At 38.0% G+C, this 15,684-nt stretch overlaps 1 protein-coding gene across 5 annotated transcripts in view; it reads right to left on the bottom strand.

The window, feature by feature from the left end:
- Positions 1 to 15,684, bottom strand: part of LOC106090602 (furin-like protease 2) — a 902,413-nt gene that overhangs the window by 112,432 nt on the left and 774,297 nt on the right. For all 5 annotated transcript variants that reach the window (XM_059366328.1, XM_059366325.1, XM_059366324.1 and 2 more), the window contains exon 8: positions 3,298 to 3,601. In XM_059366328.1, coding sequence (XP_059222311.1) covers positions 3,298 to 3,601 — 304 coding nt within the window. The remainder of the gene's footprint in view (positions 1 to 3,297; positions 3,602 to 15,684) is intronic.

Raw genomic sequence — 15,684 nt, 5'->3', positions numbered from 1 at the left:
GTTTTTATTCAACTTGACGGAAATATTAAGATATTATGTAGCTTTACCGTTCTCTATTAAATAAAAACAGTAAGGAAAGGCAAAAGTCAGGCGGTGACGACTGTTTAATACCCTACACCTACCCCATATGTACAAAGTGGGAGTCATAATTTGATCCAATTTGGATGGGCCTCGCCGGATGTTTTCAGAGAGGTTATTAAACAATCCGTGCCACATTTCGAGCAAATATGTTCAAAATGTAAGAACTATAGCAAATTACGCAAAATCTGACAAGCTATATAAAATTCTGACCCGATTTCGACCGAAATTATTAGTTCTTGTGGAAGTTGTCGAGGAAAGCGTTGTGCAAAATTTTGGTAAAATTGGTCAAACAATGCGCTTGCAGTGGCTCTTGGGGTAAAAATCTGGCGATATACATATATGACAGCTTATTTAAATCTAGACTGATTTCTATGAAATTCACCACTAATATCAAGAGTCATAAGAAAATCCTTCCTGCCAAACTTCGAGAGAATCGTTTAACAAATGAGCACTTTATTGCAAATCTGAAGCGATTTAGACCAAACTTCTCAGATCTTGTGGACGTCGTGGAGAAAAGCGTTGTGCAAAACTTTGGCAAAATTGGTCAATAAATGCGCTTGCAGTGGCTCTAGAAGTGAAAATCGGGCTATATACATATATGGCAGCCATATCTAAATCTGGACCGATTTCCTTGAAATTCATCAGTAATGTCGGGAGTCAAGACTAGTCGACAGAATCGGTTAATAAATGACCACGTTATTGCATTATTAGCCCAAGTCGGTCGAACATATATATGGAAGACGTAACCAAATCTGAACCGATTTTTTCCAATTTCAATAGGCTTAGTCTCTAGTCCGAAAAATATGTCTGTATCAAATTTAAAGACGGTCGGACGGAGATTGCGACTTGCACTTTGTGCACAAAAGTAACATGGACAGACTGACAGACAGACTGACTGACAGACAGACAGACAGAGAGACAGACAGATAGACAGACAGACTGACAGACAGACTGACAGATTGACAGACTGCCAGACAGACTGACAGACTGACAGACAGACTGACAGACAGACTGACAGACAGACTGACAGACAGACTGACAGACAGACTGACAGACAGACTGACAGACAGACAGACTGACAGACAGACTGACAGACAGACTGAAAGACAAACTGACCGACAGACTGACCGACAGACTGACTGTCTGACTGACAGACAGATAGACAGACAGACAGACAGACAGACAGACAGACAGACAGACAGACAGACAGACAGACAGACAGACAGACAGACAGACTGACTGACTGACTGACTGACTGACTGACTGACTGACTGACTGACTGACTGACTGACTGACTGACTGACTGACTGACTGACTGACTGACTGACTGACTGACTGACTGACTGACTGACTGACTGACTGACTGACTGACTGACTGACTGACTGACTGACTGACTGACTGACTGACTGACTGACTGACTGACTGACTGACTGACTGAATGACTGACTGACTGACTGACTGACTGATAGACATACTGACAGACTGACAGACTGACAGACAGACTGACAGACAGACAGACTGACAGACAGACTGACAGACAGACTGACAGACTGACAGACTGACAGACTGACAGACTGACTGACAGACTGACAGACTGACTGACAGACTGACAGACTGACAGACTGACAGACTGACAGGCTGACAGACTGACAGACTGACAGGCTGACTGACTGACTGACAGACTGACTAGCTGACAGACGGACGGACATAGCTAAATCGATTCAGAAATTTATTCTAAGTCGATCGATATAATTATCAATGAGTCTATCTCTAGTTCTTCTGGGTGTTACAAACAAATGCACTAAGTTATAATACCATGTAACAAGTGAAAGAGTGCTAAGTTCGGCCGGGCCGAATTTTATATACCCTCCACCATGGATCGTATTTGTCAAGTTCTTTGCCCGATATCTCTTTATAGGGAAAAAATGATAATGGATAAAAATGGCCATATTTGGTATGGCTGTTGGAGACCATTGGAAAAAACTGCGATCTCTATAGGCTCAAGAAGTATAATGGGGAGATCAGTTTATATGGGTCCTATATCAGGTTATGACCCGATTTAGTCCATACTTGGCATAATTGTTGAAAGTTACATTAAAACACTTCATGTTAAATGTTAGCCAAATCGGATAATAATGGCGCCCTCTAGCGGCACAAGAAGGCAAAATCCGAAATCGGTTTACATGGGAGCTATATCAGGTAATAAACAAATCTGGACCGTACTTGGCGCAGTTGTTGTAGGTTAAAACAGAACACTTGGCGCAAAATTTTAGCCAAATGGAACAATAGGTGCGCCCTGTAACAGCTCAAGAAGTCAAAATCTAGGAGTGGTTTATATGGTACCTATATCAGGTTATGAACCGATTTGAACCATACTTGGCACAGTTGTGGGAAATTATAACAAAACACCTCGTGGAAATTTTCACCCAAATAGGATAAGAATTGCACCCTCTAGAGGCTCAAGAAGGCAAGATCCGAGATCGGTTTATATGGGAGCTATATCAGGTTATGGACCAAACTTAGTACAGTTGTTGGAAGTTGAAATGAAACACTTCATGCTAAATTTTAACCAAATCGGATAAGAATAACACCCTCTAGAGGCTCAAGAGGGCAAGATCCGAGATCGGTTTATATGGGAGCTATATCAGGTTATGAACCAAACTTAGTACAGTTGTTGGAAGTTGAAATGAAACACTTCATGCTAAATTTTAGCCAAATCGGATAAGAAAAGCGCCCTCTAGAGGCTCAAGAAGTCATGATCCAAAATCGGTTTATATGGCAGCTATATCAGGCCATGAACCGATTTGAACCGTACTAAGCACAGTTGTTGGCAATCATAACAAAACACCTCGTGGAAAATTTCAGCCAATTAGGATAAGAATTGCGCCCTCTAGAAGCTCAAGAAGTCAAGATCCCAGATCGGTTTATATGACAGCTATATCAAAACATGGACCGATATGGCTCATTTACAATCCCAACTGACCTACACTAGTAATTTCAATTCGCTAGCTTTACTCCTTCGAAAGTTAGCGTGCTTTCGACAACCAGACGGATCGACTTACATGTCATGACGATTAGATAAATAAATACTTTATGGGGTCTTAGACAAATATTTGGAGGAGTTACAAACAGAATGATGAAATTAGTATAACCCCATCTTATGGTGAAGGGTATAAAAGCAGAAAAAAAATGTATGGAATCCTTTATCAACTTACCCTCCTTGTGTTGCACTTGAAATCGACAAAGTGAATATGGAATTGGTGTAACCATCACAATTGCAGGAATCAGTGTAGCGACCACCATTGCCAGAGGCCCAAACAAATATGGAGCCTTTACCCTGACGACCACTTGTAACGCCATAGATAAAGGCACGGCGAGCCAAGGGACCAGGACCATCAACCGTGGAACCATCATCTTCGGGACCCCATGAAGCACTGTAGATATCAATGTGGGAGGGATTCAAACTCAAGGCTTGCGCTTCGACGACATCGTTAACTTTGCCATCCAACATGCGGACACCTGAAAGAAAAGAGGAAAGGAAAATGAATCAATATCAAAAATAATAAAAGAGGAAAAGAAGAGAGAACATATGCAATACCAAACTATAATTTTAATAAAAAAATCTTTAAGTTTAAAATTTAAAAATAATCATTTTGGGTGCTTATTAAAGAACTGATCACAAACACAGTCTTGACGTTTCATTTATGCGACTTAAACAATTTACCAATATCATCACCACACAACCAATTGAAAATTTATTTATTCTTGTTCACACCAGCAACTAAGTGCTTACAGCATTTTCCTTCAAGTCGCATGGAAACCCCTTTCTTATGGTTATTTTTCAACCACACAGCGAGCATAAGCCTTAAAGTCATTCATTGGATTCTTATAAAGCCTTAAGAATAAAAATAAGCACTTTCCTCACTTGATGCCATAAATTCTCTTTAAACAATCAATTTTCATCTCAAGAGAAAAACAGTGATGCTTATGTTTGTATATATTGGCGAGAAGAAAAACCTGTCTATGTGTCTATGACTTTGTGGTGAGGATAAACCATAATAAAAACCAAAGGCTATTATCTGTCAAAGAAATTCTTTTTTTTTTTTTTTGAACAAGGCGAATGGTGAAGTCGTATGCTCCCTCGTCCTTCATCAAGTTCTAGACAGTTTAAGCACTACTACGTTTCTTAGTCTTAACATCATCCCACAATGCGGACCTTTGTTAAATTAAGATGAAGGAACAAGTATGTATGGTTTTGATATGAATGATTACACTTATCAATAAAAGTAGCAAGGGTTCAGATAGTTTTTTCTTTTTAACATGGACAAGGTTTAGAAGAGAGAGGAAGTATGAAGAAAGTATATGTAACCTTGAACTTAGTCACCCCATCCCACATTTAATCAAAATCGACAAAATTGGAAAAATTCTTCTGTTACTGTGAAATTCGTAAAGATACCTAAAATTTTTTATTGTAATGGTTGCCCAAAAAGTAATTGCGGATTTTTTAAAAGAAAGTAAATGCATTTTTAATAAAACTTAGAATGAACTTTAATCAAATATACTTTTTTTACACTTTTTTTCTAAAGCAAGCTAAAAGTAACAGCTGATAACTGACAGAAGAAAGAATGCAATTACAGAGTCACAAGCTGTGAAAAAATTTGTCAATGCCGAGTATATGAAAAATCCGCAATTACTTTTTGGGCAACCCAATAGTTTTTCGACAATAGCACACACTGGTCTAACTTTTACAAGTTCTTTGCTTTGCTATTCTTTGAATAGAAGACCCTCCCCCTTACACCAAAAATACTATAAGGGATTCAAATGAAAGGTATTCAAGAGTTGTGATGAAACCGGGTATTGGTTTCTAATAGGGGGACTGAATTCAAACCCTGCATTTTAGGAATACAGCTCTGAGGTATTGTTCAGTGGAAATTTATTGGAGAGTACGCTTTAGTGAGAGATAAAGGGAAAGAGAATTTTTTTTTTTTTTTTCCGGTTTTTGGCTTTAACAAGGTGAACAAGCAAAATTTGTGTCTGAGAAATAATACCAAATTTCCCTGAAATCACATTTTTATATCCTAAAAATAACTAAAGAAAGATAAATTATGAACTTGGTTTTATAAAAAACAAAAAGACTTCAAAATTGTTTGTCATAGCTGTGAAAGCTAAAAGGAGATTTCGTTTGCTTAAATAGCAACAAAGAAAAGGAAAACATAATTAAAACTCTGTTCGCAAACAAATGCAATTGTTAATAAAAAAAAAAAAAAAATATTAAAAAAATGGAAACGATGAAAATAGAACAACTTATAAATCTAAGCACATTTTTGTTTTACAAATATAATATATGTGCAAATCTTTGTTAATTAAAAATCACAGAACTAAAAATTACCAAACACAAAAAAAGGGGAACATAAAGCAAAAATAGAAAAACATACAAATATAATAAAAGAATTAAAACATAGACCCTAAGTTTGACCTTAAAAACAAAAACAAACCAAAAATTAATTAACAGGCATAGAACACCTCAAAAAAAAAGAAAAAAAGAAATGAACTAAAAATTCGCAACATAAGACGAAATATAAAGCAAAAAAAAAAAAAAAAAAGTTTACATATAAAGAAGAATCAAAACTCAAGCAAAACGTTTCACCATTGAAACAAGAAAAACAAAAAAAAAAAAAACAAAACAAGTGTAGACGAATGTTGATTATGGATGTGAAGTTCTGACTAAGCCTTCGTCACACGCCTGGAAGTGCCGTTGATGACCAGATGCCTTCCAAATATAAAAAAAACAACAACAAGAAAATACTCAAAATCTCCTTTAAAAATATTTTTTTTTTTCTTCAAATATATTTATTATACTAAATGTTCCTTTAATTTTGAACACTTTGTTTTTTTTTGTAACACAATATAAAAAAAAAAAAAAAACAACACGATAAATATTATTTCTAAAAGAAAAATGTGTTTTATCATTTATTGCATTTTTTTTTATCTAAAATTGTATACCCAAAGATGTAATCCAAGAGAAGTTAAATTAGAATGAGACAAGAATATTGAAGAAAAAGCAAAGTAAACAAAAAAAAAAAAAAAAAAAAAAAAAAAAGAAAAGAGAAGTAACAGTTATTGATAAGTGAGACTTGAATCTAAGATTAAAAGAGAACCAGTTTTTTTTTGTTTCTTTTTATTTAAATTCATTAATGTTTATATCATAGCATAAAGGTAATCGAACTAAGAGAGTAATCATCTATTGAATTGACAAAATTATAGCGCTATAACAGCATAGGTGAGTGATTGTGCTCAGAGAGCAAAGCACTTAGATAATAAGAGAAATTTGTATTTATGTAGTTAAATGAATAATATTATCTAGATCTTTTCCTTTTTTTTTGTATTCTCTTTGAACTTTTTAAAAACGATGTTGTATCTGTATGTACCATATCATTGAATTCTATCTAACATCCAAATAAATTTATAGCATGCGACCAAATTTAATTTTTTATGTTCCTTTTGTTTGAGGGCAACGATATGATCATGTTGAGGTAAATTATCTTCTTATTGTCAAGGGGGGGTGTTGTGGGGACCGAATTGATTGGCTGTGGAGGGTGTAAATAAACCGGACGGACAATGTTATGAACAGGTAAATGGGAAAATGCTTGATAGGGTACTATCTTACAGTAGGGAGCCGAAGATAGTACAAAGGCTGCTTATTTTGGAAATAGCAGAAGGGGAGGGTGGCTCGACTCAAGCGACGGACTGGTTGACTTGACTTAGTTTCGTTATTTTAATGTAAGTATCCGATTTATGTTTTTTTTTTTATTTCTTGACACGCGAAATTTATGCTTATGACTGAGTGTATTTTATGGTGATGAGAACCCACCCACATCCGACGAGCTACCGCTTTGCCACCGTGTCAACCAAGGCCTTTTGAAATACACAAATTCCATAACAGGAAGTCATAACATATGGCGCCCAACGAAGGATACCTTTTGATTAGTTTTTAGTATGTTTTATGGTTCGTCCTGATAAATTGGATACCTCTGAGGTTCTAGAATTTCATATTGAGTCCAATTTATAACATGACTTGTTAGTGAGGTGTCAACTTGTATGGTCTCGTGCGAGTTTGAACCCCTTATCTGTGTTCATTTTGTGTCACGGAGGCACTTGGTATTGTAAGATCTTTATCAATGAGATTCTGCGATGGGGTTTTTTTTTTTTTATTCGGAGCAGCCTTATGAACTTTTAAAGGGTTTACAAGATGTGTTCAGATCGGGATTGGGAACTGTATGTGTGAGTGTTTTGGGGGGAAATTTATACTTTTATATAAGCCAAACTAAGGTACTCACAACACCGGAAACCTTGACAAGTTATTTTTTTTTGCAGACATATTTTAGGTTTGTTTATCTATTTTAGATTTGTTTATCTAGACGATTTGGTTAACAAATCATTTTTTTTTTTCAGCAATACGTATGATTATTTTTTTTTTTTTTTGTTTGTTTAAACGATTTATTTTGAATTTTTTTTTTTTTTTTTTTTTTTTTTTTGACCATTGGGGACAAGATTTGACGACTCAATAGGTAGAGTTGTATGGATAGACAGGATAAACCCTCTACAAACCCACTGAGTGGAATTGTACCACAGGACAGAAGGGTTACCCGAAGTGTTACTCGTGCATTGGAGGCACAGGTCGTCGGTTCCATATTGAACCAAATTGACACCGGTATTGAAAGACCAATCGACTTTATTCCGACCGACTATTTAAATCGCTGTGCAGATCTAGTTTTTGGAAGGGCCTCCTTGCCAGAAGTCCCCACTGTGAGAATAACGGACGAAGTAACTGTGGGAAGTGTGGATAGTTCAATTAGTTATTCCAGGAAGATAGAGAGGCTGTTTGACATGTCACAGGGCCAGGAGAATGTCAACATGCCACCGCAGGAGCCGCCTGGGGGTGTTTCCAATGGTGACACCTCATCAGGAGGTTTATCTCAATTAATGACGATGATAGGTCAACAGAATCAACTTATTATGACCTGTATGAATGAAATGCGGCAGATGAGAGGGGAGTTGACTTCTCTGTGCACTCGTGTCGCCGAAGTTGAATGCTCTGGTAATGCTATAACATTAAATCCACCGTCTGGTTCAAGTTCAACCCCAGAGGCAGCACCAAGGAGTTTGGGCTCAGGTTGTAATATACAAGGTGACAGGCGACCTAACGGTCTTGAGAATGAACACCACTCGTTGCAACAGGACCCGGAAGGGAACTATCAGCAACGTCGTGATCCGAACAGGAGTGTCGACATTACCTACAGCCCTAGAGAAATTGAAGTGCGCAAACCTATTGATTTGGATAGGTGGCACATAAAGTTCGACGGTTCTGGACGCGATATGACCGTCGAAAGCTTCATATTTCGCATAGAGAGGATGAGAGAGCAACATGGTATTTCATATTCACAGTTATTTAGTGATTTCCAATGTTTGGTATCAGGCAACGCGGCTAAATGGTTTTGGCAAGTCCGTGAGGATAATGCCGATGACGAAAATTTTGGATACTTCGCCCTTAGAAGGGAGCTATTGAGGCAGTTTAGCGCAAATAATTCTGATTATGAGATTATTAAGGAAATAATGGAGCGCAAACAACAGGTCGGAGAAGAATTTGAGGAATTCTATACCGATATTCATAACCTCACGTTTCGTCTGCGAAAGAAAATACCAGAAAAGGAATTAGTCGGTATATTAAGAAGCAATTTGCGTAGTAACTTGGCTAGCTTGACATTCTCTGCCAATATAACTACCATTGCTGAATTGAAGAGCGAGGTGAAACGAGCAGAAAAACTGTTAAAGGAAAGTAGACAGAGGTCCAGAAACATCAGTGAACTGTCGGGATTGACTTCACCTGTAGACAACGGGTTTGTAGAAATAGAGGCAATGTCCATGCCCAATAAGGATAGTAAGCCTTACAAGCCTAATGTATCCATGGCTCTTACATCCAAAACTACTACTCCAGGTATCTCATATAAACCACAGAGTTTGACTTCGATGCCTAGAGGGGACCTTCCGCAGAAATTGAACCACGAGCTTTGTCCCTCACCGTTTCATTTGAATTTGTGTTTCACGTGTGGTATGCCGGGGGATTTCTACCGCAAGAATACCCAGGAGTTTCGGCCAGAGAATGCATGTCGGTCAACTTTTCATGACATGAAGTGCTTCTTGTGTGGCAAGGATAATTCGTTTTGCACATACGCGCCAAAAAATCCACAGGTGGCAGAACTGACCGGGAATTTCTGCCAGACTCAAACTACCCCGGAATCAAATTGTTAAAAAGGGAGGAGTCGGATGATCCTGGGCTCAAAAAGAAACCGAATTCGGCTATAAAATCGTTGCACCAAAGAAAACTGGAGTATGAGAATGCAAGGGCTAGGATTTTTTACGAAGAAATTAGAAAAACCAGTCCTAAATTTAAGAAAATTGAAAAATTGAGAAATAAGTGCAAGATGATAAAAAGAGGCAGACGATTAGCTGTGGAGACTATAGTAACCTTGGATAACGATAACAGATTTTTTGCCAAGACGAAAGTAGGTGGGAAAGAAGTAATGGCGCTTTTGGATTCAGGCGCTGGTGCCTGCTGTGTTGGTAAAAACTCTGAACTTTTTTTACGTGATTTTGAAAAATCTATTGTGAAACTACATAATTTGGACGTTAAGACGGCGAATGGAGGTTCGGCATCGGTTAAGGGCATTATCACCTTGCCGGTTGTGTGGAAAAATACGGAGCGTAATTTGGATTTTCTCATTGTTCCTGATCTCCAGCAGGAGTTTTATTTTGGAGTTGATTTTTGGCGTGCCTTTGGGTTGTCAGTTGTGGGTGAGCCTGGTGTTTTTTTCAACAGTATTGCAGAGGTTGTTGCCGTGGGTGACGACGAATCGGATATTAATCAACACCTTTTGACGGATCTGCAACGGCAGAGAATGAATGAAGTCAAGCAACAGTTTCCTTCATTTGCTGTTCTGGGTTTGGGTCGCACCTCTCTGGAACAGCATGTCATTGAGGTTAACAAAGAGGACGTCCCAATTAAACAGAGGCATTACCCGGTGTCTCCGGCGATTCAGGAGCTCTTGTTTGCGGAACTTGATCGCATGCTTAAGCTGGGGGTTATAGAACCCAGCAACAGTAGCTGGAGCTCTCCCGTTACGCTTGTCAGAAAAGAGACCAAGAACCGTTTATGTCTGGATGCCCGGAAACTGAATTCCAGAACTATCAAGGATGCATACCCTCTTCCCCACATTGAGGGAATCCTGAGCAGGTTGCAGGAGACTAGGTATATATCTGCCATAGATCTCAAAGACGCGTTTTGGCAGATACCACTGGAAGAGAAATCAAGGGAGAAGACAGCATTTACAGTCCCTGGGCGGCCACTGTACCAATATACAGTGATGCCTTTTGGGCTCTGTAACGCCGCCCAGAGAATGTGCCGCCTTATGGATAAGGTTATACCTGCCGCCATAAGGAATAATGTGTTCGTCTACCTTGATGACCTCCTAGTGGTATCTGCCGACTTTGGCTCCCATATGGACTTGTTGATCAAAGTAGCGTCTTACCTGTCCAATGCTGGGTTGACCATCAATGTGGAGAAGAGCAAATTTTGTCAAAGACAGGTTCGGTATCTTGGGTTCGTTGTTGGGGACGGATTCATCAGCACGGATGAGACTAAGGTGGAGGCTGTGAGGGACTTCCCGATACCAAAGACTCCGAGGCAGCTACGAAGATTTCTTGGTATGTGTGGATGGTACCGCCGTTTTATCCACGATTATGCTTCGATTGCGGCACCTTTACATGAGTGCTTGGGGAAGGAGAACATCCGTCGGTTTACCCTGTCTGAGGAGGCACTGTGCGCCTTTGATCGTCTAAAGAATAGCTTGACTTCGGCTCCAGTCTTGGTGAATCCTGACTTCTCCAGGCATTTCTACGTCCAATGTGATGCCTCATCACTTGGTGTGGGTGGCGTTTTGTTTCAAATGGATGAGGAGGGACACGAACACCCGATCGCATACATGTCCGCAAAGCTCAACAAGGCACAGAGGAATTATAGTGTGACCGAGTTGGAGTGCTATGCCGCTGTACTTAGTGTGAAAAAGTTCCGGCCATACATCGAGGGGTTGCCATTCACTATTATAACCGACCACGCCAGCCTCAAATGGTTAATGAGCCAGACAGAGCTAGCTGGTCGGTTAGCCAGGTGGAGCCTGAAACTTCAAGCCTTTGAGTTTACCATTGAACATCGGAAGGGTGCTCAAAACGTCGTGCCTGATGCGCTTTCAAGGGCGCACATTGAGGAACTCCTGTTGACTGACAGACAATTGGATATTGACCTTCAGAGTCCCTGTTTCGATTCCGAGGAATATATGAAATTGAGAGAAGTGGTTTCGGAGGGCGAAGAGAGATCTCCAGACATTTGTATATCGGAGAAATACATTTATAAGCGCACAAACTTTTCAGTTGGAGACGCAGTTGAAGACGACAAGGCGTGGAAACTTTGGGTTCCCAAGGAACTACAGGCTGGACTTGTGCATGCCGCCCATTTTTCACCTTCATCAGGACATGGAGGTATACAGAAAACGCTTTCAAGGCTTCGTGAGAGGTATTATTGGCCCTCAATGTTGCGAGATGTCCAGGCTGTGGTGAAGCAATGTACAATTTGTGGCGTCAGTAAGAATCTAAATTCTTACAAGAGACCTGTCATGGGTAGACAATTTCTAACAGAGAGACCTTTCCAAAGGGTCTATATTGACTTTATGGGTCCGTATCCCAGGACGAAAGATGGTAATACTGTGATTTTTGTATGCCTCGATCATTTCACTAAGTATGTTCTACTTGAGCCGATGCGTGCAGCCACCGCAATCAACGTTGCGAAATTTCTGGAGAAACGATTGTTTCACGTATTTGGGGTCCCTGAATATATACATTCCGATAATGGGAGGCAATTTCTCTCGGAAATCTTTCGAGAGCTTATGGCTAAGTACGGCATAACGCATATAAGGACTGGTCAGTATGCACCGCAAGCGAACGCAGCAGAACGTGTGAACAGGTCCATCCTCCAGATGATAAGGTCTTTTCTGGGATCTGATCAGCGTAATTGGGACCAACATATAAGTGATACGGAGTTTGCCTTACGAAGTACATACCACAGCTCCATAAACATGTCACCGTACTATGCGACATTTGGTGTGAATATGGTTCAGCATGCGTCCTCTTATGAGATTTTGAGGAAACTAGGTGGGTTGAGGAACGTAGATGTATACCTGAAAGACATTTCCGATAGGAACCAATTGATCAGGGACAAGGTCTTCCATAATTTGAAGTTGGCACACGAAAGATCCTCACGGGTCTACAACTTGAGGTCGAGCTGTGTGAAATTTTTTAAGGGGCAAGTAGTTTACCGCAGGAACTTTAAACTGAGCAGTAAGATAGATAATTACAATTCGAAGCTGGCACCTACTAGTGTCAGATGCATTGTCCTCGAGGTTTTGGGTAACTCGCTCTATAAATTAGGTGGAATGGATGGAAAGGTCATGGGAATATTCCACGGGAAGGATCTTTTTACTATATAGAGTTTTTTTTTTTTTTTTTTTTTTTTTTTTTTTTTGATTTTTCCTGTGCCTGAATGGTAATAAGCCCGGCTAGAACAGTGGGTCGATGCCACACGTTCCCTAAGGATACCCATGAACTGGAGCTTTTCCTTTTTATGTACGCACACGTTCCATACAGGATCTGCATCGACGGGTGCGAGCCTGTGATGAAACCGGGTATTGGTTTCTAATAGGGGGACTGAATTCAAACCCTGCATTTTAGGAATACAGCTCTGAGGTATTGTTCAGTGGAAATTTATTGGAGAGTACGCTTTAGTGAGAGATAAAGGGAAAGAGAATTTTTTTTTTTTTTTTCCGGTTTTTGGCTTTAACAAGGTGAACAAGCAAAATTTGTGTCTGAGAAATAATACCAAATTTCCCTGAAATCACATTTTTATATCCTAAAAATAACTAAAGAAAGATAAATTATGAACTTGGTTTTATAAAAAACAAAAAGACTTCAAAATTGTTTGTCATAGCTGTGAAAGCTAAAAGGAGATTTCGTTTGCTTAAATAGCAACAAAGAAAAGGAAAACATAATTAAAACTCTGTTCGCAAACAAATGCAATTGTTAATAAAAAAAAAAAAAAAATATTAAAAAAATGGAAACGATGAAAATAGAACAACTTATAAATCTAAGCACATTTTTGTTTTACAAATATAATATATGTGCAAATCTTTGTTAATTAAAAATCACAGAACTAAAAATTACCAAACACAAAAAAAGGGGAACATAAAGCAAAAATAGAAAAACATACAAATATAATAAAAGAATTAAAACATAGACCCTAAGTTTGACCTTAAAAACAAAAACAAACCAAAAATTAATTAACAGGCATAGAACACCTCAAAAAAAAAGAAAAAAAGAAATGAACTAAAAATTCGCAACATAAGACGAAATATAAAGCAAAAAAAAAAAAAAAAAAGTTTACATATAAAGAAGAATCAAAACTCAAGCAAAACGTTTCACCATTGAAACAAGAAAAACAAAAAAAAAAAAAACAAAACAAGTGTAGACGAATGTTGATTATGGATGTGAAGTTCTGACTAAGCCTTCGTCACACGCCTGGAAGTGCCGTTGATGACCAGATGCCTTCCAAATATAAAAAAAACAACAACAAGAAAATACTCAAAATCTCCTTTAAAAATATTTTTTTTTTTCTTCAAATATATTTATTATACTAAATGTTCCTTTAATTTTGAACACTTTGTTTTTTTTTGTAACACAATATAAAAAAAAAAAAAAAACAACACGATAAATATTATTTCTAAAAGAAAAATGTGTTTTATCATTTATTGCATTTTTTTTTATCTAAAATTGTATACCCAAAGATGTAATCCAAGAGAAGTTAAATTAGAATGAGACAAGAATATTGAAGAAAAAGCAAAGTAAACAAAAAAAAAAAAAAAAAAAAAAAAAAAAGAAAAGAGAAGTAACAGTTATTGATAAGTGAGACTTGAATCTAAGATTAAAAGAGAACCAGTTTTTTTTTGTTTCTTTTTATTTAAATTCATTAATGTTTATATCATAGCATAAAGGTAATCGAACTAAGAGAGTAATCATCTATTGAATTGACAAAATTATAGCGCTATAACAGCATAGGTGAGTGATTGTGCTCAGAGAGCAAAGCACTTAGATAATAAGAGAAATTTGTATTTATGTAGTTAAATGAATAATATTATCTAGATCTTTTCCTTTTTTTTTGTATTCTCTTTGAACTTTTTAAAAACGATGTTGTATCTGTATGTACCATATCATTGAATTCTATCTAACATCCAAATAAATTTATAGCATGCGACCAAATTTAATTTTTTATGTTCCTTTTGTTTGAGGGCAACGATATGATCATGTTGAGGTAAATTATCTTCTTATTGTCAAGGGGGGGTGTTGTGGGGACCGAATTGATTGGCTGTGGAGGGTGTAAATAAACCGGACGGACAATGTTATGAACAGGTAAATGGGAAAATGCTTGATAGGGTACTATCTTACAGTAGGGAGCCGAAGATAGTACAAAGGCTGCTTATTTTGGAAATAGCAGAAGGGGAGGGTGGCTCGACTCAAGCGACGGACTGGTTGACTTGACTTAGTTTCGTTATTTTAATGTAAGTATCCGATTTATGTTTTTTTTTTTATTTCTTGACACGCGAAATTTATGCTTATGACTGAGTGTATTTTATGGTGATGAGAACCCACCCACATCCGACGAGCTACCGCTTTGCCACCGTGTCAACCAAGGCCTTTTGAAATACACAAATTCCATAACAGGAAGTCATAACAGAGTAGAGTACGAACTTCATAATAAAAGTTGGGTCCAAGTACCTGGGGCCCTGGGCCGCCCCAGCCCCAAAACCCCTTAAAAAAGGTTTATTTGACGATCATGACAATATGGGACTCAAATGAAAGGTATTCGAGAGTAGATTACGAATATGGTCAGGAAATTGGAATAGGATTTATAATCTATTAATAACGGAAGGGGGCGGAACCTCCATCGTTACCCCAAAAAACACCACCCAAAATCAAAAGTGAACCGATAAGGACAATATGGGTATCAAATGAAAAGTATGCGGGAGAAGATAACGAATATGGCATATGTGCCAAAAATGGGAGCATTAGTCAATCACGAATATACGGCACTCGGTTTGTTTATTCCAAATAGACTGTAAACGACAGAACCGATTATCTCGAAATTTTCGCATATTGTGTATGTTGGTCTGGAAGGAAACATAGGTTATATATTCTTTTTCGGTATCAAAATGGAGACAGACTCTCCTCCTTATGCCAAAAACACAACCCAAAATCAAAAGTGGGCCGATCGGAACAATATAGGTATCAAATGAAAGGAATTAAAGGGTAGAAAACGAATATGGTATTAAAATTTGAGTCAAAGTCTAGGTGGCGTTTTTCAGCCTAAAGATACATCAAATGAGTTATTTGACCCATTATGACAATATGGGACTCAAATGAATGGTATTTGAGAGTAGAAAACG

This window comes from Stomoxys calcitrans, chromosome 4 (genome assembly GCF_963082655.1).
Source record: "Stomoxys calcitrans chromosome 4, idStoCalc2.1, whole genome shotgun sequence".
NCBI lineage: Eukaryota > Metazoa > Arthropoda > Insecta > Diptera > Muscidae > Stomoxys > Stomoxys calcitrans.
The sequence above is the reverse complement of the archived record's forward strand: the minus strand, read 5'-3'. Positions and strand labels throughout refer to the sequence as shown.